At 48.1% G+C, this 26,807-nt stretch overlaps 1 protein-coding gene and 1 long non-coding RNA gene across 5 annotated transcripts in view; both read left to right on the forward strand.

The window, feature by feature from the left end:
* Nucleotides 1–26,807, forward strand: part of TRAM2 (translocation associated membrane protein 2) — a 150,361-nt gene that overhangs the window by 54,457 nt on the left and 69,097 nt on the right. For 2 of the 4 annotated variants that reach the window (XM_067752719.1, XM_067752720.1), the window contains exon 1: nucleotides 26,143–26,373. In XM_067752719.1, the coding sequence (XP_067608820.1) occupies nucleotides 26,254–26,373 (120 nt within the window). In that variant the 5' untranslated portion in view covers nucleotides 26,143–26,253. Of the gene's footprint in view, nucleotides 1–4,292; nucleotides 4,356–5,473; nucleotides 5,822–26,142; nucleotides 26,374–26,807 lie in introns of those variants that run through there. The other 2 variants (XM_067752722.1, XM_067752723.1) reach the window with 2 other exon arrangements.
* LOC137231888 (uncharacterized) lies at nucleotides 19,079–22,874 on the forward strand. The gene is made up of 2 exons (XR_010946775.1): nucleotides 19,079–19,329; nucleotides 22,604–22,874. It is a non-coding gene; the product is annotated as an uncharacterized lncRNA (long non-coding RNA).

A 26,807-nucleotide genomic window follows, 5' to 3' on the forward strand; every position in this document is an offset into this window, starting at 1 on the left:
CTCAAGACTCAGACTTAATGACTGATAGACAGTGTATGAGAAAAACCCACTTACCCATAAAGGAACTACTCGGGAGGCATTTGAGAAAATTGTACCTCTTCTATAAGTCAATGGGAAACATATCATCTGATTTGGAATGAAAATTGTATCTTGGTTCTTTAAATCTACTTAGAAATGTATTGGATGTCAAGTATATGCCAACCTTTAAACATGATGAGTTTTCTCCTACATACTGTATGGTTCCATTTATATGACATTCAGGAAAAGGCAAAACTATAGGGACAGAAAACAGATCAGTGGTTGCCTGGGGTTAGGGGTGGGGAGAGGAGGTGATGACAAAGGGGCACAGAGGAACTTTGGGGGGTGATGCATCTTGATTGTGGTGGTGGTTACATGATTGTATGTGCTTGTTAAAACTCAGAAATGTACACCAAATGGGGCAATTATCGTACATAAATTAGACTTAAATAAACTTGACTTTTACCAAAAATGGTGAGCTTTCACATTCCCAGGATTATAGTTGACATGTATTGAACATTTATTAAATAGTGTACCGTTCTACCACTTTGACTGCATTAGCTCATTCAGCCCTCAGAATAACTCTATTTGGAGGGTACTCTTGTTATCATCATCTCCGTCTTACTGATAAGGGAACTGAGACCTAGAAAAGTTAGGTAACTTGCCCAAGACCACACAGTGAGTATAGCTGGAATTCACATTCAGAGCTGTCTGATGCCAAAGCCTGTGAGTTTCACTGCTATGTTATATATGGCCTCTCCAGATAAGCACGTTTGGGGACTTCTCTGGTGGGCCCGTGGTTGAGACTCCGAGCTCCTGATGCAGGGGGCCCAGGTGTGATGCCTGGTCAGGGAACTAGATCCCACGTGCTGCAGCTAAGAGCCCACACGCCGCAACTAAAAGATCCCACATGAGGCAACTAAGACCCAGCACAGCCAAATAAATAAATAAATATTAAAAAAAAGTTTAGGCTGATAAATATTTAAGAAGTAAACTGGTAATGTTTATGTTTGCCTGTAACTTGCCTTACCTAGAGCCTTTTTCGGTTCAATCACATTTGCTCTCCGATCAGAAAGTACGTGGTAAGCCCCATCCCCAACACACACACACACAGACACACACAGACACACAGACACACACACACACACCAGGAATGTATTGATATTTCTCCAGTTGCCCCAATCCAACATCCTCAGTTAGACTGAGAGACCCATTACTGACAGTGAGCTAAGAATGTGTCAGGGGCTTCCCTGGTGCTGCAGTGGTTAAGAATCTGCCTGCCAATGCAGGGGACACGGGTTCGAGCCCTGGTCTGGGAAGATCCCACATGCCGTGGAGCAACTAAGCCCGTGTGCCACAACTACTAAGCCTGCACTCTAGAGCCCGCGAGCCACAACTACTGAGCCCATGTGCCACAACTACTGAAGCCTGCATGCCTAGAGCCTGTGTTCCGCAACGAGAGAAGCCACCGCAATGAGAAGCCTGCGACTGCAACAAAGACCCAATGCAGCCATAAATTAATTAAATAAAAAAGAAAAGAAAGAATGTGTCACACTGGGGGACTGTTGGTGAGGAAGATCCCCTGGAAAGTTCCAGGGTCTGTGTGGCCCACCATAGCTCAGACTCCTGACCAGGCCTCCAAACTATACTCTCAACTGGGGGTCTTGCAGTTCCAACCCAGATAACCACCGCAGCCTGGTGTAACAACAGTGGCAGACTTCTCCTCTGCTTATAAGAGTTTCCTTCTCAAGTTCTTATTTGCTTGACTTGGGTCTGAGAACTCCAGCTCATGCTGCCTCTGACAGCAAATGACAGTAACTGTTCTCATTAGTTGCTGGTGCTAGCACAGTGGGATTTCTGAGCGTCTTCCCATCTGCTTTTCTCTACTGCAGAGTGCTTTCCATAATAAATTATGGAGCTTGATGTAGGACAGTGGTAAGATATGGCAAACTGTGGGAACTCGGGGCTGGTTCTTGCCAGGGGAAAGGGGCACCTGGGCCCACATCTGGTCTTCTGGTTCTCCCAGCCTGGTACGTATGGTGCAGAGCCCAGTTACCATTAGCAAGGCGGTCGGTCAGGGAGTGCACAGCATTATGACAGAGGCTTTGGGCATGTGCTGAATCCACTGCAGGGAGAATCTAACTGGTCATATATCAATTTGCTCATCCAGGGACCTTGGATCAGAAGTAGACAGTTCAAACATGCTGAAAGGGCAATGATTCACCCCAGCAAATACCACCTTGTGTTTCTTCTTATCTGCTTTACTTAGGGAGCAATTTGGTCCTCTGACGCTCCTGGTGAGTCACCGATGTCCATAGGGCCAGAGGAAGGTGCTGTGCAATTGAGGGAAGATCACGTAGGCCCCAGCTTCACTTATCTGTCATCAATCTTTATGGGGCCCATGGACCCAATGGCAGGGTTGCTTACATTGGGTGATTTGAAGGTCTATCATCTCAAAAATGCACTTGTCTTTAATTCTCACTATTAAGGGGCCTGTTGGTACATTTGGTCAACTTATGACAAAGATGCTGAAGGCTGGGGCAAGGTTGGGTAAGTTCAGATAGGATGGTGAGAGGGGGAGAGGTATGGGGGTCAGGGTGAGTCTGCAGGTCGGGAGCCTTCCCTGAGGTAATAGAGAGCCTCAGAGATGTGCTCTGGAGACCAGAGACACCCTGACACTAAAAACAGAGGATCAAAAATAGTCAAGGAGAGCCTTAGGAGACAAATTGTTCTGCTCAGAGTTTGGCCTGGAATGCAACCTCTCTGGGCTACTCTAAACTTATCAGTTGTTCATACCTGCCTATAAAGGAGTTTTTCCTTTTTCTAGAGGAAGCCATGAAAATAAGGGACAACTGATTGGCAGGGTCGGGGGTCTAGGTCAACAAAGGACCCAGAGGAATGAAGACTGGAGACAAAAGAGCAAATGTCACTTATATTGACCTTTGGAGACAAAAGAGCAAATGTCACTTACATTGACCTTTGCAGGATGAAGGGTATTCAAATCTGAGTAGGCCTGGCAAGAAAGCAGCAGAGAGATCGGCCAAGTTGGTAACAGAAGGCCAGTCTTCATTCCTGAACAGAGGGTTGAGGGACCTGAGAAGGCAGCCCTCCTATAATTTTATTTTCTCAAACATTAGAAATTACATGTGTGAAACCTATAAAGCCATCTTATATGTGTAAACATAAAAGAACATTGCTACATTTTAGAGCCAGCTCTTTTCCCGTTTCGCAATCCATTTTGTTTTTTCAGACCTCCTAAATCTTGTCTCTTAAATATTCTTTTATTCTGTTTAACAAATAGGTATTGGTGACTGCGTATGTAAACCTCTCTGCAAAGCTTGTTGCTACCAGTGGGAAAAGATGGCAATTTCCTAAAATTGCTCTGTGCTTTATGCTCAGACCATTATGAAAGAAACATTAGGGTATTTTTTAAAAATGAGTATCTACTGTGTACAAAGCACCCTGCTGATAAGGAGAGGACTGTGTTTATCCAGAGTTACGTGCACTATCTCTTCCAAAGATTGGGAATCCCTGAAGGAAAGGAAATGCCTTGGAAGGGAAACTGAGTTATGAAGTTTCCATTTCCGTGATTAATTCTACCCTCTCCAACCTCCCTACCCAACCTGCCTTTTCTCATCTATAAAATGCGCACGATCACAGTTCATTGATTTTGGTAGTCTGCTCATTGATTTGTAAACATGGATCAAAATGCCAGACCATCATTTATGCAAACTGGCCTTGCTCACAGACATAGAAACTAAAATAAATCAGACCTTGGGCCACAAGCAGTCAGCATGACCTCAGGAGGCAGAGGCTGGGTGCTCCCCACGCGCTGTCTCCCTGCCTCCTTCAATGCCAAATGGTGGCTCAACGCCCACCTGCCTTGCCAGCTTGATCTCCTCAACACCAGAAGATCCTAGCCCTCCCTCCATCCCCAAAGGTTCAGTTATCTGCAGAATGTACCTGTCTAGACAGTATCAGCTCTTGAATGTTAAAGATTCCATTCTAGTTCCCAGTACCAGGGAAAAGGCCTGTGCACTTCCACAGTCCAGAATGTTTCAAGCGTAGCCTTTAAAAAAAAAAAAAAAGAAAGCAACATACGTTCGTTTGTAGAAGATTTGGGAAATACAGAAAAGCACAGAGAATCAAATTTGCCTTTAACCATGTTTTCTAGTCATTGTTATGCTTATATATCAGTCCAAGCCACCTTTAAGAATGTATTTTAGAGCAAAATCTGGTAGTTTTAATACTGTTGTTTCTGTTTTTTCTTTAAGATTGCCGGAGACTGTCCATGAAATCGTCTTCATCCTTTGCACTACTCTCTGACCTGCTCTAGTGTAAGACCATTCTTGGTGGGCGGGAGCAGAGGGGACAGTTAAAACCCTAAATACCGTACGGCAGTCCTTTCCCAGTTATTTGGGGTCATGTAAGACACTTCCAGGAAATGCAATTCCCCGGTTTTATTTTAGGTTTTTGGCGGGGGTGGTGTGTGTGGAGGAGAATGCCAGGACGGTACAGGAGTATTTCTTAATCCAGAGGACAAGCCTCAGGGACACGTCGGAAACACAGACTCCCGGGCCCCACCCCAGAACTACTGGTTGAGAATCTGCATTTTCACGAGATTCCCAGCTGTTTCCAAACTGTGCCTCTGAACTTTGAGAAGCAGTGACCTGTGCAACCCCTTTCTGGCCTTCCTCAGGTGGTATTGATTGTCAGGATTTGTATGTAACGTTCACACCTCCTTGATGTTGAAACTAGCAATAAAAATCCCACCTCCAAGGGAGTAAACACCTTTTGCTAAGGCCACAGCCCACATTCTTCTGGGAAAACTCCAAGTGTGTTGCCTTCTCAATGCCCTGGAGAGTTGCGGAGTGCTCCAAATGGAAATCGAAGGAGGCGGCCAACCTTTTATTTTGCCCTCCCCTCAAAGTCCATTCCAGGGTCAGAGCTGTCATGGTAAGTCATTCACCCAGGGGGGCAAGAGAGATTCAGGACAGCGCTCTGTAAATTCTGTTGGAAAAAAATCCACTGTCCCCCGCCTTCCCCTCTGCACCACCACAGCTGCCCCATTTTCGGCCTCCACTGGTTCCTTTAACGTTGGTGCATCCACCAGGGGGCCCCAGGAGGCACAGGCAGGGCCCAGGGATTGTGACGACCCTAATCAGGCTGACTGGGATCAAGGACTTTGAGTGCAATGCTGCTGATAGAGGGAGAAGAAGAAACGACAGAAGCCCAAACAGTCGTGTCTGTCTGCGTCACCAGACACAACCACGTGTGTGCATCAGGATGTGTGTCAGCCCAGCCTGGGCAAAGCCCCCATGGGGCTGCTTCCCTTAGGTCTCTGCCTGACATCCCCAACCAGGAAGGTGTTCCCAGGTGGCCGTCTGAGCAGCATCCCCGCTCCCCCAGGACTACCTGCACCCAAGTGAAGTGTCATTCTTCTCTCTCCTCACAGACATGAAAGGTGTCACGAAGCCTTTGTGCCCGGGCACTACAGTTCCCTCTGGGTTCTGGCATCGGGTTCTCCTCTACCTGTTCAGCAGCATCAGACAATCTCGCTGGCACCCGGCCCTGGCCTTGGCTATAACGCTCTCATCTGGCGTCTCTCCTCTCCCAGGGTTGGCTTCCTAAGCTCTGGTGTCAGATCTAAAAATCCTTCCGTGGGAGCACATGGGACACTTAGGATGAAGGATGGTTAGGAATGGCTTCTTCCTGAGCTTACAAATATCACCTGATCCATCCTGGCAACACCTGGTTTATAAAGCAAGCAACTACAGTGGTCATCTTCTTTCCAGAGGTTATGGTACATAAAGGGTCGAAAACTCAGGCCCTGATGCTGCAGAGGCCTGCACTCAAATCCTGGCTTCCCATCACTAGCTGGGTGATTCAGCTCTAAAATGGGGATCCCAAGACCTCACACGAGGATTAAATGAGATGCTGGATGGAAAGCACTTAGCACAGTGCCTGGCAATTACTGAGTGCTCAGTGAAAGGTAGCTGTCGTTGTTGTTGTTACTATTACCTAAAAGGGACAGCAAGTCAGGCCAGATAACCCAATGAGTCTGTGCTGTAACCCACAAGGCCTGGGTTTCCATTCTGGATCTGCCTAGAATCTTGTGTGCCTCAGTTTCCTCATCTGTAAGGTGGGGATGACGCAGTCTGGTGTTCTGATCTTGCTGTAGCTAAGGCTTATCCATGCGAATTGTGTACCAGGCACTGTTGTAAGCACTTCTCGTGTTAATTCTTTTGATTCTCGGCACATCCCTCTTTGACAGACGAGGAGACCGCGGCAAAGAGGTCCCGTGCCCAGGGTCAAGCAGCTGGTAACAAATGGAGCTGAGATTCCAACCCAGGCGGTCTGGCCCCAGAGCCTGCATTTCTACCTTTCTTACTGTGGGGAATCAAATGATATATTGATTATGGAAGTGCTTTGGGCGTGGGAAGTATGATACAAACACGAGATTAATTCAAGTCTCTCGGTGTTTGGTCTTCATCTGGAATCCTTACTCTTTCCTGGCAGGGCATAGAGTTGGGGGCTACTTGAGTTTTTCCTGAAGCCTTTTAATCACTGGATGTTATGAGTTGAATTATGTCCTTCTCAAAAAATATATGTATGGAAGTTCTAGCCCCTAGTACCTCAGAATATGACCATGTTTGCAAATAGAGTCTTGACAGAGGTCATCAAGTTAAAATGAGGTGATTAGGATGAGCCCTAATCAATATGCCTGGTGTCCTTATAAGAAGGGAAAATTTGAGCACAGACGTGCACAGAGGGACGGCCATGTGAGGTCACAGGAGAACGCCACGTGCAGATGGAGGACCGGAGTGATTACCCCCAAGTCAAGGATCACTGAGGCCACCAGAAGCTAGGAGAGAGGCATAGAATAGATCCTTCGGTGGCTGCAGAGGGAGCGTGGCCCTGCCACCACCTTGATCTTAAACTCCTAGCCTCCAGAATTGTGAAGTGAAAATTTTCTGTTGTTCTAAACCATCCGGTCTGTGGTACTTTGTATGGCAGCCCTAGGAGACAAATAACACTAAGATCAAGGGGGAGGAGGTGAGGCGAGAATGGAGATGAATGGGAAAGTCAAGGCTGACGATGGGTGATGAGAGGCTGCTGAGAGGGGCTCGACACTCCCACGTGTGCCTGTGTGTGTGTGAGCACAGGCGTGTGTACACTTTGACTGTGAAATCTGATCTGTGGGCTCACCAAGCCTGCAGAACTTTCCTCTACAAGATCACGGGTGAGGCAAAGCAAACGTTAAATCTATTCTATCTCCACTGAAGCAGGTAGGAAGAGGAGTCTTCTCTGGGAGAGCATTTCATCGAATCCCACCCCTTTGTTCTGCAGTGGAGGATGTGAGAAGTGGGGAGCTGGGTTCCCAAGACCCTTTCAGCGGTGAACAGCAGCAGTGGGGTCGGAGCCAGTGTCGCTCTGCGCGTTGTGCTGCACTGACCCTCAGGGCTTATTTTTGGTTGGCACAGAGGAATTCACTGTTTTGCTGTTACAGGTTACTTCATAAGATTACATTCTGGTTTGTGCGTGTGTGTGTGTGTGTGTGTGTGTGTGTGTGTGTGTGTTTAAAGCAAACGAAGGTTTATTTAGGGAGATACACACTCCATAGACAGTGTGGGCCATCTTGGAAGGCCTGGTTTTTGTGGTTTTTTTAATGAAACTTTTGAATGAAATATTACAGACATACAGACATGTCATAGATCCTAAGTGGACATCTCAGTGTGTCTCCATCTGTGTAAGCAGCACCCAGACAAAGAATGAGTATATCACTCGCACCCCGAAGCCCTCCTGCCCCTCCCAGGCACTAACGCCAACAAAGGAACCACTATCCCGAGTTCTAGCAACACAGATGGATTTGCCTGTTTTCGAGCTGATATGAATGGGATTCACAGGCCTCCTTTGTGTCTGCTTTCTTTCTCTCTACCTTATGTTTGTGAGGTTTCTCTGCATCTCGCATATGGAGCAGTTCATTCTCACTGCCAGAGAGTAATTCATGCTTCTTGTCTTTTGAATCAAATCAAGAGGTGCACAGAGAGAGAAGTGTCCTGAAATAATTCAAACTGGTCCTTTAAGAAAAAAGTTAAAACCATCCAATTGCTGAAACAACAGCAAAACAAATTAATCTTTACAAATTGGATCCAATTTATTGGCCATTTATTAAAAGCCACTTTCCCAGATCACTTCCAACCCACCCTTTCCTTTCCCCTTTCCCTGGATTCCCAAGGCCCAGTTGTGTCACCCTGGGCTGACCCAGTCTGGACCTAGGGGATGAGGTTGTGGGTTCACTAGCTGGGGTTTACCTGGGTGAACCCATCTTGACCCCAGAGTAACTGGGAGCCTGGACTGTTACTGAGTGCACCGTGGCCGAGAGTCACTCCCACAGCTAGCTCAGGCTCTGGCCTGCTCCCAAGAGCAGCTTGGCTGGAAAGGGGCGGCACCCCCTTCCCTCCTCGGTCCACGCCAGACCACAGTTGGCCCGATTTCTTTATGCTGACAAGCCTTACTGGGGTCTTCCCTTTTGCTGGTAGCAATGACCTAATCCCAAAATGCAATTTTCAGGGAGCCCCAATGCAAATCAGCGGGACTGCCGTCCTGAGCCTGAGTCCATATATGGTGCATTCTCTGAACCGGGACAGGGATAGTGCTGAGTGCAGTGCAGCACAGCTGATTCTCCAGCTGGCCCTCTCCCTCCCTAAGCTGTGCCTGCCCACTCCAGTTTCCAGTGATGTCAGCGCTGTACCCATAAGGAAACCTTAAGACAGTCCCAGCGCAGCACTTCTTTGTGCCTTTGGGAGGAGCAATCTAGTTGTTACTTCTTTTTAGGCTCCCCAGTTCCTGGGGGGGGGGGGGGCTGTACTTTCTGGAATGTGATAGAATAACAAGATGACTGGTGCTTTTTCTTCAGTACTGCTCTGGCTGTGGGTGTAGTCGGAGAGAGGACAGTTGCTCAAACCCAGTTGCCAGGACTGTTTTGAACTGGAAGCAGTCACAAGGCCCCACCCTGGCACTGGGCAGAGATCAGTTTTCACAGACCTTAGTTGGAGCCTTGGCTGTTCTTTGGTCTCCACCCTCAGCTAATTTTTATTTGTTTGGCCTTCTGTGTGAGCGGTGGAACTAAGGCATTCTCAGACATGGGAAGGAATGCTGAAGTCTGGTTACCAGCTCTGTTCCAAACTCATTAGTGGATGAGCATGTTCTTTTTATTAGCATACCCACCACCATCCTAGAACCAATTAAAAGCAAAGCCTCGGACTAGACTCCAGCAGTGCACGCTGGAGCTGGCTCTAACCAGTTAGGAACCTAATTGTTAAGTTTCCAGGAAACTTGCAAGCCGATTGTTAAACACAACAATTTTAAAGATTAAGTTACATAAAATTAAAATAGAAGCAACAGGATTTAAAACAAAGGTAATAAATGATCAAAACTCATTCATTTCCTAATGATTTTTACTACATTTTGCTGTTATCTGTGCTCTCTTTTTTAAAGCTATTAATTTTTTTAAATTTATTTATTTATTTTTGGCCGCGTTGGGTCTTTATTGCTGCACGTGGGCTTTCTCTAGTTGCAGCGAGCGGGGTCTACTCTTTGTTGCGGTGTGCGGGCTTCTCATTGCAGTGGCTTCTCTTGTTGTGGAGCATGGGCTCTAGGTGTGCGGGGTTCAGTAGTTGTGGCACACAGGCTCAGTAGTTGTGGTGCACGGGCTTAGTTGCTCCACGGCATGTGGGATCTTCCCGGACCAGGGCTTGAACCATGTCCCCTGCATTGGCAGGCAGATTCTTAACCACTGCGCCACCAGGGAAGTCCCTATCTGTGCACTTGAGGTTACTCACATCTGTTGTATATCTGTACGGTGGAAACATCCTATAACACTGTGCACTGTTCACTCTTCCCAGCCCCTGGTTCAGTAAGGTCACATTGGGACATTGAAATCAGCCACTATGGGGTATTTACCCCATGGAAAACACTACAAATCAGGGCTACCACCTCCAACCCCCAAGCCAGTTTTTGACCTTGACCTGCACACCACTGACTCTGGGGGTCAATAAGGAATGACTCACTCCTTGCCCTCAGGGTGTTTATAATACATGGAAGGGGATAAGTCCTTCATGACTTGAGTTGGGCAGTGTCTTCTCTAAAATGTCAAATGGAGGAGTCAGAGGACATGGACATTGAAGTCAGAGAGACCTACATCAGCATCCCAGTTCTGCCACTTGCTGGCCACATCCCCTTAAATACGTTACCTAATGTTTTTGAATCATTTGCCAGATGGGAATAATAGCATCACAAGATGGTCGCGAGGATTTAATGGTGAAAATATGAGAGTGTCGAAAGAGCATTTCCAGTTGAGGGACCAGCATGAAGGAACAGCATAGAAGCAGGAAAGTGGAAGGACTATTCAGAGAATGGCCAGCAGTCTAGGATGTTTGGATATTACGATACACCAGAAGCATCAAAGTGGGAAGAGCACAGGTAGGATGTGACCCTGGAAATGCAGGATTAACAGAGAGGAAAGAGCTGAGACTCCTTGGGGCAGGGCTGGGGAGACTGAGCCACTGGGAGGGCAGCCAGCAGTCCAAGCCACCAAGTTTGAAGGATACAGCAGGTTCAGGCATAATTCAGACAATCCTCTCAACCAGGAGGTGCAGTCTAGCAGGCAGCATCAGGCACTATGGGCAGTCTGTTCCTCTAAGACGAATCCCCAGCCGTAACTGGAAATGCAGGGTCCTCCTCCAGCCCTAAAGAGGGGGCCAGTAGGAGCCAGGTTAAATATGCTAGGTTGGTTCAGTGGCTCAACACTGTCATCCAAAGGCCAAGCACTCTCTTTTCACTCTGATATTCCCACTACTATTCTCTGTGTGTCAGCTTGTATTCTTGGTGTTGATGCCTAGTGTGGCACAATGATTGCCATAGCTCATAGCCCCTCAATCAAAGCAGGTAAGAGTGCGGCAAGCCTCAGAATCGTTATATCAGGGAGCGAAATCTTTCCCCAAGCCCCAGCAGGTTTCCCCTTGTATCTCATCGGCCAGAGTGGGTCACATGCAGTAGCAGGCGGACAATGGCCTATAAAGACCCTCACACTCTTGTCCCCTGGAGCCCGTGAATTTCTTACCTTACACGACCACAGGGACTTTGTAGATTAAAGGTAGGCTCTCGGGGGCTTCCCTGGTGGCGCAGTGGTTGAGAATCTGGCTGCTAATGCAGGGGACATGGGTTCAAGCCCTGGTCTGGGAGGATCCCACATGCTGCGGAGCAACTAGGCCCGTGAGCCACAGCTACCGAGCCTGCACGTCTGGAGCCTGTGCTCCGCAACAAGAGAGGCCGAGATAGTGAGAGGCCCGCGCACCGCGATGAAGAGTGGCCCCCGCTCGCCGCAACTAGAGAAAGCCCTCGCACAGAAACGAAGACCCAACACAGCAAAAATAAATAAATTAATTAATAAACTCCTACCCCCAACATCTTCTTTAAAAAAAAACAAAACGGTAGAGTCTTTCTCTTTTTCTTTTTCGTTTTATTTATTTATTTATTTATTTTTTGGCTGCGTTGGGTCCTCGTTGCTGCATGCGGCCTTTCTGTAGTTGCAGTGCGTGGGCTTCTCATTGCGGTGGCTTCCCTTGTTATGGAGCACGGACTCTAGGCGCGGGCTTTGGTAGTTGCAGTGCGCAGACTCAGTAGTTGTGGCTTGCAGGCTCTAGAGCGCAGGCTCAGTAGTTGTGCCACTCGGGCTTAGTGGCTCCGCGGCATGTGGGATCTTCCCGGACCAGGGCATGAACCCGTGTCCCCTGCATTGGCAGGCGGACTCTCAACCACTGCACCACCAGGGAAGTCCCAGTCCCCACTTAAAAAAATATATTTATTTATTTAGCTTTACAGGGTCTTATTTGTTTCGTTGCGGCAGGCGGGATCTTTAGTTGTGGCGTGCGGGTTCTTAGTTGCAGCATTTAGGATCTAGTTCCCTGACCAGGGATTGAACCTGGGCCCCCTTCACTGGGAGTGCTGAGTCTTAACCACTGGACCACCAGGGAAGTCCCAAAAGAAGACTCTTGAGATGGGGAGTTCAACATAATCACATATGGGACTTACCGGTGGTCCAGTGGTTAGGACTCAGAGCTTCCAGTGCAGGGGGCATGGGTTCAGTCTCTGGTCGGGAAACTAAGATCCCTCAAGCTACGTGTAGTGGCCAAAAAAAACCCCCAACAAAACAAAAAAAACAAACCATAATCACATAAACCCAGCTGAGTGACGGAGATGGCCGCAGGAGGGGGATTTGTCGCTGGTTCTGAGAGTGAGGGGGCTATGTGTAAGACCTGGAGAGAGGCCACGAGACACTAATAGAGGCCCCCTGCTGACAGCCAGCAACCTCACTCTTACAGCTGCAAGAGACTAAATTCTACCAATACCTAAAGAGCAAGGAAACCAGTTCTTCCCCGGAGGCTCCAGGAGGGAACTCAGCCCTGCAGACACCTTGATTTTAGCTCAGTGAGATATGTACCCGACTTCTGTCTTACACAACCATAAGATAATAAATTTGTGTTGTTTCATGCTTATTTGTTACAGCAGCAAGACTAAACTAATATACATGCCCATCCCTTAAGCCAGTAAAGGCAAAGGAGACTGAGATAACCTTGCCTGGCTTAATCCAGTTGGGGATTTTCCCCTGGGCCTGGGTGACAGGCCACGTTCCCTGAGGGTGCAGGCAACGGTCCATAAAATCAGGAAAGAGTACCACAACCAGGGTGGGGATCAAGTAAGCTCCAGGACAGACATGCCAGTGGTTTTCAGCCTTCTGTTTTGATTGGTCTAGTCATTAAACATTTTAAGGATCACCCGTGGTTGCAACCAGAGATCCATAAAGGCCCCCAGAAATCACCCCCATTACACCAGGACCCAGGCCTGATTGGGGGAAGAAGATGCAGAGAATGGGCAAGCAGCTTCCAGAGCTCAACTCTGGAAAATGCTACTTACCATACTTCATCAAACCCGAGATGCCTTCATTTGTAAGCTACGTCGTTATTCCATGAACCAACAAAAGAAAACAGTGCTGCCAGATAAACAACAACATGCCATCGATTGCATGATCAGTGTTAAATGAGTAAGATGTTAAAATGAGAAAAAGGGTGCATCTTAGATTCAACCAAATAGGATGCTACAAATCTGCCACCAACAGTCATAGTTAATTCTTTTTTTTTAATGAGACCTCTCTATTTTTATTCATTTTTACAAATTTATTTATTTATTTGTTTATTTTGGCTGCACTGGGTCTTCTTTGAGGCGTGCAGGCTTTCTCTAGTTGCGGGGCACAGGCTCTAGAGCTCGCAGGCTCAATAGTTGCAGCGCATGGGTTTAGCTGTGCTATGTGGGATCTTAGTTCCCTGACCAGGGGTCGAACCCGGGCCCCCTGCATTGGGAGCACAGAGTCTTATCCACTGGAACACCAGGGAAGTCCCAAGAGTTAACTCTTATGATGCTGCCAGCTCAGTCAAAATTGGCAGGGGTGGTACTTATGAGTTTCTAGGGAAGATGGAGGCCAAGGTGGGAGGGTGAGAGTGTGCCTCTGGTGTTCCTTGAAGCCAAGACAAAGGATGCGGGCTTCCCCCTGTAGGCAATGGGCAGTCACTGAGGGGCTTCTGGCAGGAAGGAGGGGAGTAGGACATCTCTGGTCACACGGCCCCTAGTTTCTGAAACGGTATTTACAACTCCATCTCATAGCAGAGCATGAGAGACCATTCCCCTTTTGCCCAAGAGACTTGGCCTAGAGCAACCTCTAAGCTCACCTTTGACTAGCACTGGTCACCCCTGGCACAAGTGAGGACGCATTCAAAGGATAGCTCTTTTTTAATAAGGAGCTTGGGTTTACCCATCCTGATGTGCATGGTCTGTGTGTCCTCTGAGTTATTAGGTGACGGACAAACCCTCTTTTCCTCCACCCCAGGACTCTGGGGCCTGGAGGGGTAGGAGGGATTGCACCAGAGGCCTGGTCTGGACAGAGGGAAACATTGCAGATGGAGCCCTGAGGGGTCACCAAGCATCGGTTTTGCCACAAACTCCATCCCTTTACCTGGGGTTGGCCCCGAATCCAGGAAGTTTGGAGATCTTTCTGACTACCGTTATTTTATTTTAACTTTTTATTTCATATTGGAGTATAGTTGATTAACAATCTTGTGATAGTCTGAGGTGTACAGCAAAGTGATTCAGTCATACATATACATGTATCTATTCTTTTTCAAATTCTTTTCCCATTTAGGTTGTTAAATAATATTGAGCAGAGTTCCCTGTGCTATACCTGACTACTTTATAATTAGGAAAAAAATCACAGCGTTACCACCTGAAAGTGCCCCAAGAAATCACCTCATTCTCTTAATTTTTCTGATTGGGAAAGAGTGCAGCTGGCCTGAGGTCACCCACCTGCAGAGTGGCAGAACCAGTCTGGAATCCAAATCTCCTGCCACCCCCAGGGCACGTCTGGAGAGGCAGGGATGGGGACAGGAGTGCCATCCCCAGGCACACCCTGCTCTGCCTCCTACTGGCCTGGGGCCTTGGGCCTGTTACTTAATATCTCTGGGCTTCTATTTCCTCGTATGCAAGTTGGGGCTACCAGCAGTACCTGTAGCCGAGGTTGTTGTGAGGATTAAGTTTAGAAGTTCGTGAGAGGTCAGAGACAATTGCCTGCCAGCTAGTAATTGCTCCACCCAGAGCGATCGCTGTTGCTATTATTTTTCTGTGCTATCTCAGGCCGCCTCCATCACTTAACTCCTGCTATCAAACTGGAGGTCTGAACTTTGAGACTTTGGAACTGAGGCATCCGTGGAATTTGCTCCCCTTGCTAATCTGGCAAAGTCAACAAACTCTTTCCGTCCAACCTGACGGGAGCCTCTTGGAGATGTTAGGTCATGGCATGGAAGAGTTTGGTGTGAGGTCCCAGGGAGCTGGGCGGAGGGAGAGTGGGCAGCCCCACTGGGGGAAAGAGGAGGCTTTCCAGGGGCTGGGGGAGACCAGCTGAGGGTGCAGGAGCCAACAAGCGCTGGGTGGGGCACTTGGCATGTGAACTGAGTGTGGAAGGCCAGGAAGGGGGGTGTGATTGGGCCTTCACGCTAGAAAGGAAGGGGACTGGAGTCGATGAAAAGAAGCATTTTCTGTGGCGCTCAGGAAGGGCCTCTCACTGGGGATTTCCTACCCGGGGCCGCAGGCCTTGGCCGCCTTCCCGGGGAAGGTGGCGCTGGTCATGAGGAGCTTGCACACTGCGAGGCTTCCGTCTAGGGACGGAGGGTGTCCACTCCTGTCTCTGGCGCTGCCGGGCTCCCTGGGCCTTGTTCAGCTGGGAACAAAAGGCTCTTTGCTTAAACCGCACACTTCAGACGTCTCCATGCAAGACAGGGACACTGAGGTCCAGGCGGAAGTGGAAGAGGGGACTGGAGACGATGAATAGTGGGGAGTAGGGGAGGTCAGGGCCTCGCAGGGCGTGCCTTGGAGGCTGAGCAGAGGGGCTGTTTCCAAGGAACAGGGCTTGGCACAGGGTCTAGCGTGGCCCTAAGACTGCAGGCCAGCCCCAGACCACTGGTCATGCCGACGTGGCTGGTCCAAGGAGCTCGATGTGGTCTAAGGCGAAACCTCCTTGGAGAAAAGAATTTCAAAATTAAAAAAAAAAAGAAAGCACAATCAACTCCCTTTTTCTCTTTTTCCCAACCGCAGTCAAAAAGTACTGTATCTGCTATTGAAAAATCACATCTCAGAAGCAGCACCACTTGCTGACAGCATCTGCCAAGATTTCCGATGAGGCTGATGGAAACTCGTTCCATTTTCATGCTGTATAATGAGTAGATAGAGTCCTCGCACATCTGCTCAGGCGAGATAATGATGATATTATTACTAGAAGCATTGTGCTGCAAAGAGAATCTATTTTTTTCCTCTCTCCTACCCCCTGCCTATATCTAGCCTCACTTTCTTTCCACTCTTCTCTCTTTACTGTCCTGTGTCTCTCTGCTTCTCGTGTTTATTTTCTTGCTCTCTCTCTTCCTGTTCTTTCTTTCTTTCCTCACCTCAGTGCCCCACCCAGCTTGTGGAAACCCAGGGGACAAAGTGAGGAATTCTTCTCCTATGGAGGAGGGACCGCTGAGAAGGCGCTGGGGCCAGGGGCTGGCTGCCGAGATCAGGGGAGAGGGGTCTTGGGTCCCTCCTCCGAACCCTGGGGCCGCCTGCATTGGAGGGCCCTCTCCCACTCCCCAGCAAGAGCCCTTCTGCCCCGTCAGAGAAACCTCTGGGCTTGCCCTGTGCCCAACCTCATCAGCAAAGAATCAAGTGAGACAGCAGTGTGACCAGCTCACTTCTGCCAGAGAGACAACAGATGGAAAGGGCTTCATGTATTTAGCATCCAGGAATATTTTGCATCATAACTGGACACTTTCTGGATACGTGACTGATTTACAAAGGGATGAAATTTTCACGTTGGAATATAGTAACAAAAAATCAGAATGTGGGGGGGAGTATCAGGGTCGGGGGAGCCTTCCTTGTGTTTCTCAGATCATTCATTCATTCATTTTTGTCAACAGTCTCTCAGCACCTATTCTGCGGTAGGGAATGAGCTGGTTGCTAAGGCACACAGATGGAAAGCTATGGCTCCCGTCTCCCAGGGCCATAAATCTACCCCACGGCTAAGTTCTACCCAACCCAGATATATCTTTGTTCTTGAACATGCCTCCTGTGTGGAAGCAGGATCCCCTTGGAGCCCCTTCACTATGCAGTTACCTTGGGCACCAGTATAAAGATGGAGTGGTATGAACTCCCTCACGTTGATCCATTAATCCATCCGTCCATTTGCTCATCTACCTACCCATCCAACCATACACCCTTCCACCCATCCATCCATCCATCCATCCACCCACCCTTCCACCCATCCATCCATCCATCCACCCACCCTTCCACCCATCCATCCATCCATCCACCCACCCTTCCATCCATCCATCCATCCACCCACTCTTCCACCCATCCATCCATCCATCCACCCACCCTTCCACCCATCCATCCATCCATCCACCCACACTTCCACGCATCCATCATCCTTCCAAGCATGCAGTAGGAGGTCAATTAACAGCTCAGTGAGGAGCGGGGCACCCCTAAACCATTATTGTGGTTGGGAGCTAGGCAAAGACACACCCAGTAGTTGCATGTAGTGTTCATGATTGACAACTTGCAAGTGAATGGTTCCTGAATCCTGGGCTGTGATGTGAGAAAGAGAGATGGGATGAATTTCAAGGACTGATTACAAAGGTTCACAGGGAGCTGCTAAAATTTAATCAGAAGAGTGTCTGCCTTTCTCCCCAGACTGGGCGAGAGCTGCTCGGGGAAGGCAGAGGCTCGTGTAAACTGTCCTTCCACAGAGTTCTTGCTATGGAGCTTTTCCTCGCAGTGATGCCCACTGCATCACAGAGCTGCCATTCTGATAGTTCTTGCTTTCTTCTTAAACAAACTAAGGCTAAGTTCCCCAGAGAGTTTCCATTGAAAGATGCCCCCCAAATTGGAGAACTCGGTGGAAATCAAGATCTGAAAACATTCCTTTGCTCCCCAAATGTTGTATTCCAGTATTTTCCTGGTTGCAGGAATTCTGACTGAAATGTACTCATTTCTTTTCTTTTCTTTTTTTTTGGCCGAGCCGTGCAGCACGTGGGACCTTAGTTCCCCAGCCAGGGTTCAAACCCACACCCCCTGCATTGGAAGCACGGAGTCTTAACCACTGCATCGCCAGGGAAGTCCCCTGAAATGTACTCATATCTAATGTTAATTTGAGTTGTGTTTCTTTTTAAAAATGCCCCCCACTTCCCTTCTGAATGTCAGGTGGCACACTCATTAGTCGTCTGGAATAAGTCTGTCTCCAGCTGAATGAGACTTGGAAAGAGGAAATAGGGGGCAGTGGTTAGAGCCCTGAGTGGTCAGGAGTCCTGGTTCCCATGTCTTACTCTGCCACTGAGTCACTTGCTGCCACTGGACAAGCGACTTGGTTTTTCGGAGTTACCGCCTAACTGCCTAAGGTGAGTGAGTGTGGCAAGCAGGCATTTTGTACTCTGTTACTGTTGTCTTACTGTTTACATTTTAAACAAAAATAAGAGCTGCCAGTGGTCACAAAGAATGACAGAATTAAAGTAACAAGTTCTGTTTCTTCATCTATAAAATCACTGTTATCTTTGTTTGTTTCCAATTTGTGGTTCAAACCCAAGCTTCTGTCACAATGGAGACCTGGCTGTGCTGGAAACGAGCTAGGCTGATTCCAGATGGGTATGAACTTACTGGAAACAAATATGTGCGTCTGAGACCCTGTGTATTAGGAGTCGGCTGTATATATGAGAGTTACTAGAATTAACTTTCATGTAGGATGCAGTGTTTATTAAAAGATAAATAGTAAAAATGGGCAAGGTCGAAATTTACATACATATTATTAAAACTCAACAGCAACAACAATTGTTCAGAATTTAGACCAAAAGATTAGGGGAAGTATTTTTACCTCTAACATTGTTTAGAATTGCCATGGTGGTAATTAAAAAACAAAGAATTTTAGTCACTTTTGTCATTTAAAATTTGCTTCTAACTTTGAAATAATTTTGGATTTACGTGAAAGTTGCAAAAATATTATGGAGAGTCCTCATAAACCTTTCACTCAGCTTCTGTAACCATGGTACATTTTTCAAAACACAGAAATTAACATTGGTACCATACTATTAACCAAACTACAGACTTTGTTGGGATTTCAGCCATGTTTTCACTAATGTCCTTTTTCTGTTCCAGGGTTAAATCCAGGATACCACATTGCCTTTAGAGGTTTATCATTGTTTTAAAATTCTTTATAGATCATGCAACGCCTTCATGCGTGCCCCCAGGGCTGACTGCTTCCACTGCCCTGACCTTAGTATACCACTGATTCCACTAAACCGCTGTGGTATCAGAGGCAAGAATGTTGTGCCTGATATGATATGCTGGACCATCGGAGCACCAACACTACACTTTGTCAAGCTGGAGCTCCATCAGTGAGACACTTCAACAGTGACTGGTAGGTGTGTGACATTTGCAAAGCTCATGTGTCTACTGTACGGAAACCAGAAAGCAAGACTCATTTTGGGCAAGAGTGCCATGAGTCCCTTGAGGAAAAGAGGTGAAAATATATAGAGTAAAAAGCCCTGACAAAAATTATGGTGCAGATGCTTCTGGATGCCTGCTCCATACTAGTTCCCCACCTTTTTTCTTGCCAGGACCTAGTCAGGATCTTCAAAGCAGGCTGAAAGTCTCCTCAGCTCCTCTGAGGATGCCTTCCTGGTGAGGTTAATCTAGTCATGTCAGTTCCACTCACCTTGCCAATGACTGGTTTAGGAATGGGCATGTGATGCATTTCGGCCAATGAGGCATGAGGGGAAAGTCTGGGATTTCTGGGAAAGTTTTCTTCACTCTTCAAAATGCCCCCCTCTTTCTTGTCTGAATTTTGGGTCTTGTTGTATGAAAGATAGAATGCCTGGAGCTGTTGCAGCCGCTTTGTAACCATGAGGGACAAGTCTGAGACAAAAGCAAACACAGAGTGGCAAAATGGCAGGACAGTGAGAATCCAGGTTTGGATGAATCACTTACCCCTGGGAATGAACTAATTCAGGACTTCTTGTTATATGAGAAAAGACATTTTCCATTTCCTGGGGTTAGTGGTCACTCTTATACCGGCCATGGCAACAGCATCTCTCTTTCAATCGTTTATTCACTAAAACAACACTCAGTGAGAACACACCATGTGGGATTATTGTGTTTGGTGCTGATGGAATATGAGAGCGAATGGCTAGATTCCTGCCCTAAAAGGTGACACCATCCAAAGGGTGTGTAAAACTCATAGACAAATCCACTGATTGCAGGAGAACTTGCTGCTACCTGAGAGGTGTGCACAGGTGCTATGTGACCCCTCCAGCCTAAGTGCCCTGAAGACAGCTTTGTGAAGGAAGAGGTACACACCCTTTATCTTCAAGGATAGTTACCTTTATAGGCAAAGGGACATAGCACAAGGGCCTTGTGAGAGGAACAAAGACACAGAGATTGGAAACTGCAGGGTCTGTTCTGGAAAGAGGGGCTACTCCAATCTAGTTAAGCACTGGTGTTTCAGAATTATCAGCTGCCATGATGGGACAGGTGGGGAGAGACAAATGGTGCTCACTTGATCAGTGCCATGCTCTAGGAAGTCTGAAAGGCTCCAGTTTGGGTGGGCAGAGGGGACCCTGTGCTGGTCTCTAGTCTGAGTCCTGTTTCAGCTACCTGCTAATTATGTGGCCCTTTGTCTTTCATGAGTCTCAGAACAGCTATAAGAAGGGGCTGGTAATCACTGTCTTTCCTCCCTCACAGGGTAACTGTAAAGCACAATATAAACATGAAAGGTTATTATCTCCTCCACGTCCAGACCTAACTATAGATTCACCCATCTTAGGTTGTTGCCCCAGCCTCAGAGGAGTGACCCTCAGGCCTCCTCCTTGGTTTCATCCATGATCTCCCATATTTCTAGTATTTTAAGTATTTCCCTCTCTCTCTCCTGAGTGTTTTTTCTCTGTCTCCAAATATGCTCTGATCTTAAAAAATAAAGATCCTTCCTTGGATCTTCTGTATCTCCTAAGACACTATCCATTTCCCTTGTTCTCGCCAAACTTCTTAAAAGAATAGACTATTTTCTCACCTTTTCTCATCTTCTACCCACTGTTAACTATGCCTCCTCCAATGTCCAATTAAGAGTGGGCCCTCAGAACTCTCCTACAGTGTTGGTGGGAATGTAAATTGATACAGCCACTGTGGAGAACAGTATGGAGGTTCCTTAAAAAACTAGAAATAGAGTTACCATATGATCCAGCAATCCCACCCCTGGGCATATATCTGGAGAAAAACATGGTTGGAAAGGATACATACACCCCAATGTTCATTGCAGCGCTGTTTACAATAGCCAAGACATGGAAGCAGCCTAAATGTCCATCGACAGATGAATGGATAAAGAAGATGCTGTATATACACACAATGGAATATTACTCAGTCATAGAAAAGAATGAAATAATGCCACTTGTGGCAACATGAATGGACCTAGAGATTATCATACTGAGTGAAGTAAGTCAGACAGAGAAAGACAAATATCATATAATAACACTTATATGTGGAATCTAAAAAAATGATACAAAGGAACTTGTTTACAAAACAGAAATAGACTCACAGATATAGAAACAAACTTACGGTTACTGAAGGGGAAAGGGGGAGCAGGGATATATTAGGGATGTGGGATTAACAGATACACGCTACTATATATAAAATAGATAAAAAACAAGGCCCTACTGTATGGGACAGGGAACTATATTCAATGTCGTGTAATAACCTATGATGGAAAAGAATCTGAAAAAGTATATATGTGTATATATATATAACTGAATCACTTTGCTGTATACCTGAAACATTGTAAATCAACTATACTTCAATTAAAAAAAAGTTTTTTAAAAGAGTGGGCCCTCAAAGGCCATAATGCCAGCACCTAGGGGCTTCATCCTCTTATCCTGCCTGGTTTAACCTGCCCTGGTGAAATGCTTGCATTATGGCTTCCTCAACCCGCCCCCCTTTCCTTTTCCTTCTCCCCCCTTCTCGGAGTTGGGGGTCCCTCAGATTCTGCTGACCTCGGGCTTTTCCTCACTCAGCACACTCTGCTGGGAACACTTAGTTAACCTCATGGCTTCCACAGTCCTCTTGCAGATGAAGCACAAATACCTTTAATTCTGACTTTCTCTCCCTTAATCCAGTCCAATGGTTTCCAACTGACCTGTCAAAGCATCGATTTGAACATCCTGAGACTCCTCAGGCTCAGCTTGTGCAAAGCTGAGGCCAGCTTCTCCTCGCTTGTGACTGTTCTTTCTCTGTTGTTCCATATACGTGTTTTTTTTTTAAAAATTTTATTTATTTATTTATTTATGGCTGTGTTGGGTCTTCATTGCCGCACGTGAGCTTTTTCTAGTTGTGGAGAGCAGGGGCTACCCTTTGTGTGGTGCGCGGGCTTCTCATTGCGGTGGCTTCTCTTGTTGCGGAGCACGGGCTCTAGGCACGAGGGCTTCAGTAGTTGTGGCTTGCGGGCTGTAGAGCGCAGGCTCAGTAGCTGTGGCGCACGGGCTTAGTTGCCCCATGGCATGTGGGATCTTCCCAGACCAGGGCTCGAACCCACGTCTCCTGCATTGGCAGGCAGATTCTTAACCGCTGTGCCACCAGGGAACTCCCCATATATGTTTTTTAATGGTCCCTCCATCATTTATGTCATTGTAGCCTAAAGATTTGACTCCTCCAACTCCTATACATCATATATTAAAGCAATCACCAAATCCAATTAATTAACCCGTACAATTGTCCCTGAAATAATTCACCTCTCTTTTATTCTTATCGCCACTATTCTTTGAGAAGGGGTTTGTTTTGTTTTGCTTTGTTTTTAACTGGGCTGTTCTAATAGTTTCTCAAGTGGTCTTCCTGATACCACCCTTTTTACCTTTTTTTTTCCTGCGGTACGCGGGCCTCTCACTGTTGTGGCCTCTCCCATTGCGGAGCACAGGCTCCGGACGCGCAGGCCCAGCGGCCATGGCTCACGGACCCAGCTGCTCCGCGGCATGTGGGATCTTCCCGGACCGGGGCATGAACCAGCGTCCCCTGCATCGGCAGGTGGACTCTCAACCACTGCGCCACCAGGGAAGCCCAAGATACCACTCTTTTTAAATCAAAACAATCTTTCACATTCCTGATGGTTCTCTCTTTAAAGACAGATTTGGTCCTGCTTAAAAAATTCCCATTGTTTGCAGAATAAAGTCACAATTCTTTAAAAAAAATTTTTCAGCTTTATTGAGGTATAATTGACAAATAAAATTGTAAGGTATTTATGATACACTGAAAGTCACAGTTCTTTATTATGGCATTTGAAACCTGTTACAACCTAGCTCCATCTTAAGCCTCCAAAATTCATCTCCCACCCTGCTCCTGCATTCTCTATCAGTAAGATCCTACCAGATAAAGGTCCAGCCCAAATGTCCTCTTCCCATTACCCCAGACAGAATTAAGTTACCTTTTCTTTGCACTCATAGGGTATGTATTTCAAGTTGTTCTTAGAGTCACCATCATCACACTGAATTGTAATGATGTCTCTGTCTCTTCTAATAGATTGTAAGCTCCAGCATACCTCTTGCTGCATAACCAGTGACAACAAGATTCAGTGACTTAAAGCAGCAGATATTTATTAGCTCACAGCTGCTGTGTGTCAGGAATTCGGGAGTGGCTACCTGTCTGGCTCTGGCTAGGGGGTCTCTCATGAGGTTGCAGTCAAGAGGTCAGCAGGGCTGTGGTCATCTGAAAGCTTGACCAGGGCTGGAGGATCTGCTTCCAAAATGGCTCATGCAGAAGCCTGGCAAGTTAGCACTGGCTGTTGGCTGGAGGTCCTGGTTCCTGTCCATGTGGACCTCTCCCTAAAGCTGCTTGAGTATCCTCGCAACATGGCAGCCCACTTTCCCCAGAGCAAGTGATCAAGACAAGAGAGACAGGAGAAAAACAAAATGCCTTTATGACATAGTCTTGGAAGTCACACACCATAACTTATTCTATTTGTTAAAAGTGAGCCACTAAATCCAGCCCATGCTCAAGGGGAAGAGGGGAATTAATTGCTATCTCTTGAAGGTTGGAATATCAAAGAACTTGAGGACATATTTTAAAACCACCAACAGGGGTTGTCCTATCTTTGTCTTCAGTAACTAGCACAGCATCTGGCACTTAGCAGGTGCTCAGTAGATGTTTCTAATGGAAAGATGTGTTGAAGGGGGAGATACTGGAGGCAGTGTAACCATGGGTAATTTGTGTGGGCCCCGTGAAGAGTGGTGGAGGTGAGAGTTGGTGGGAGAGATTCTGAGGTAAGAATTCATGGGACTCCATGACCGATTGCATGAGAGGGGTTGGGAAGAGATCCATTTGGGGTTGAAGGTCTTGAAACTAGGACTTAAGAGATGGTTGCGATGGATGAAGTAGGCATCTAGGACTTCCTCCTTGGGGTTTCAAGGTAATGAAATATTAAATCATACAGCTAAGAACCCCGTGTCTTTGGGGTTCTTTGGAAGGGTCTGGAGCTGGCGGTCATCAGTATGAGCCCTAAGTCATCCCCTTTATTTCATGTTTCTCATTTATAAATGTGGAGGTTCTAGTACCTAACTATGTCCCAGGACTTCCCAACTAAACTCTTAATGTTAAGGGGATAGCAACATCCCACCTTTTTCTTTTCTTTTTAGCATCCCACCTTTGCAAGAAATTCCCACCACCACATCCTCTACAAACGGTCATGTGGAAACACAAGGGAACTATTAGGTTGAACCATCTGAAATGCTAGTGTTCCAGTTTTGACCTATAAAGAAGTCAGTTTCATAGGGTTCAACCTAATAGATATGGCTGCAGTTTGAAGATTTGAACACCTTTTCACAGATGGAAAGTTGAGATGTTCCAGAGTTCTGGATCTTTCTATTCCTCAGGAGATTAAGGTCCAACTTTAAGAAGGGTCAGTCTTGAAGTTAAATTAGCTTTAGTCCGATATAGGCATTACTTCCTCATTTCCTTATGTCAGATAAAGGAATTAAAGACCAAAGACTAAATACTGGAGTCAAGAAACTTAAGATGGAAAATTTATCTCGGAACTCCAGATAAGTCCAGACTCAATCACATTTCATACACTGTGCCATTTCTAAGAAATTGTATTTACTTAGAAGTGAAATAGCTGTGGACCTAATAAAAAAGGGACTAGGAATTAAATAGTTCTTTTCTCATTTTGTACCTCTGGAAAGTGATTAGTTGACTCCTTCATTACTGGTAGGACTAAATCCAATATTTGCCAATTTAATTTATGAAAAATACCTTTTGTCCTCCATGAGTAGTTTTTTTTTTCTTTAATTTATTTATTTTAGGCTACATTGGATCTTCGTCGCTGTGCACGGGCTTTCTCCAGTTGCGGAGAATGGGGGCCACTCTTCGTTCGGGCACTCAGGTCCTTCATTGCGGTGCCTTCTCTTGTTGCGGAGCACAGGCTCCAGGCTCCCGGGCTTCAGTAGTCGTGGCTCGGGAGCTCCAGAGTGCAGGCTCAGCAGCCATGGCGCACGGGCCCAGGGCCCAGCTGTTCCGCGGGATCTTCCGGGACCAGGGCTCAAACGTGCGTCCCCTGAATTGGCAGGCGAATTCTCAACCACTGCACCACCAGGGAAGCCCTCCACGAGTACTTTTCAAACTTAATATTAAACAGAAACTTTCAATGAGAAAGTTCTTTTCTTCTTCAGTGTTTATTCTTCCACTTTTTCGGATCAATTAACATCGAAGGTAGACTTTGGGTAAAACGTGTAAAACTAATTTATAGTAGCACAAAGTTCTCAAAAGTTAAGAGAGCACAACTGCACCGATCCATCCATTCCCGCCCATTGGAAAGCAAGTTCCCCGAGGGCAGGGTCTTTGCTGCATATTCCTAGCAATCTGAACCGTGCCTAACCCCCTCTAGCTCTCAGTGAATACTTGGTTAACCGTCCATTCATTATCATCCGTGCAGGCCGCTGTGGCCAACGAGGATGCCGGCCAGCACCGAACCTGAGCGGCTCTCAGCCCCTCAAGGCCACAGCCCGCACCTCCGGAAGCACCGAGCTGAGCTGCCCACCCCGCGGCCAGCCCGCGGCCTCCGCGGCCCTTCCCTTCCCGCGGAGGAAGGAGCGGCCGCCGAGGAGTGGGAAACCCGGACCCACTTCCTGTCCGGGTAGGGCCGTGCGTCCTTGCGCTCCTCTGCCAGCTCCCGGCCGGGAGAACGCGGCGGGGCGCGAGCGCCGGGCAAGGGGAACCCAGCCTGGCGCACCGCCCTCCGGCCCCGCCCCGGCCCCGGCCCCGCCCCCTCGCGTCCCCGGCGGCGAAAGGGTTAACCGCGCGGGGGGCGGGGCCCGAGCGAGCCAGGCGCACCGAGTGCGGGCCGCGGGCGGCGAGGGGGCTGCGCCGGGGGCCGTTCCGGACGGCGGGGGCGGGGGCGGGGGCGGGCGGAGGAAGGGGGCGGGCCCCAGAAGTTGTTGGGCGCTGGGCCGGCGGCGGGAGGGCGGGAGGGCGAGAGGGCGGCGGGCCGGCGGGCGGAGTGGGCCTGGGCTCGAGAAGTTTGCGCGGCGGCTGGTGAGCGCCGGGTGCGGGCCCCGCCGGCCGTGCGCGCCCGCTGCCATGGCTTTCCGCCGGAGGACGAAAAGTTACCCGCTCTTCAGCCAGGAGTTCGTCATCCACAACCATGCGGACATCGGCTTCTGCCTGGTGCTCTGCGTCCTCATCGGGCTTATGTTCGAGGTGAGCGACAGCGGGGCGGTGAGCGCCCCTCTCGCGCGCCGCCCGGCGTCCCCCTGCGGGTCTCCGGGGTCCGCGTCTGCGCCTGGGCGCCCGGCCGCCGTGTCGGTCCCCCGCACCCCCGGCTTTGTGCACTGTGCGCCCCTCGGCCTCCTAGTCAGCCCAGACACCGCCGCCAGCTCCGCGCCGTGCCCGCCTGCCCTGCCGCCCTTTTGGGCACCTACCGTACCCTGCAGCTCTCCCTGCAGCCCCGAATCCTCAGCCTGGCCTCGAACCAACCGCAGAGCTGCCACCCGGCCCGCCCAGCGCGGGTTCCTTTTTGGTGTCCGGGAGCCAAGCCCGGAGACTCCCAGACCCGCAGTCATTGCACAACTCCCCTTCCCAAGCCGTGGCTGCTAGCTCCTCTGGGCTTTTCCAGTGGGAGGGACCCCTGCCCT

This window comes from Pseudorca crassidens, chromosome 10 (genome assembly GCF_039906515.1).
Source record: "Pseudorca crassidens isolate mPseCra1 chromosome 10, mPseCra1.hap1, whole genome shotgun sequence".
NCBI classification, from domain to species: domain Eukaryota; kingdom Metazoa; phylum Chordata; class Mammalia; order Artiodactyla; family Delphinidae; genus Pseudorca; species Pseudorca crassidens.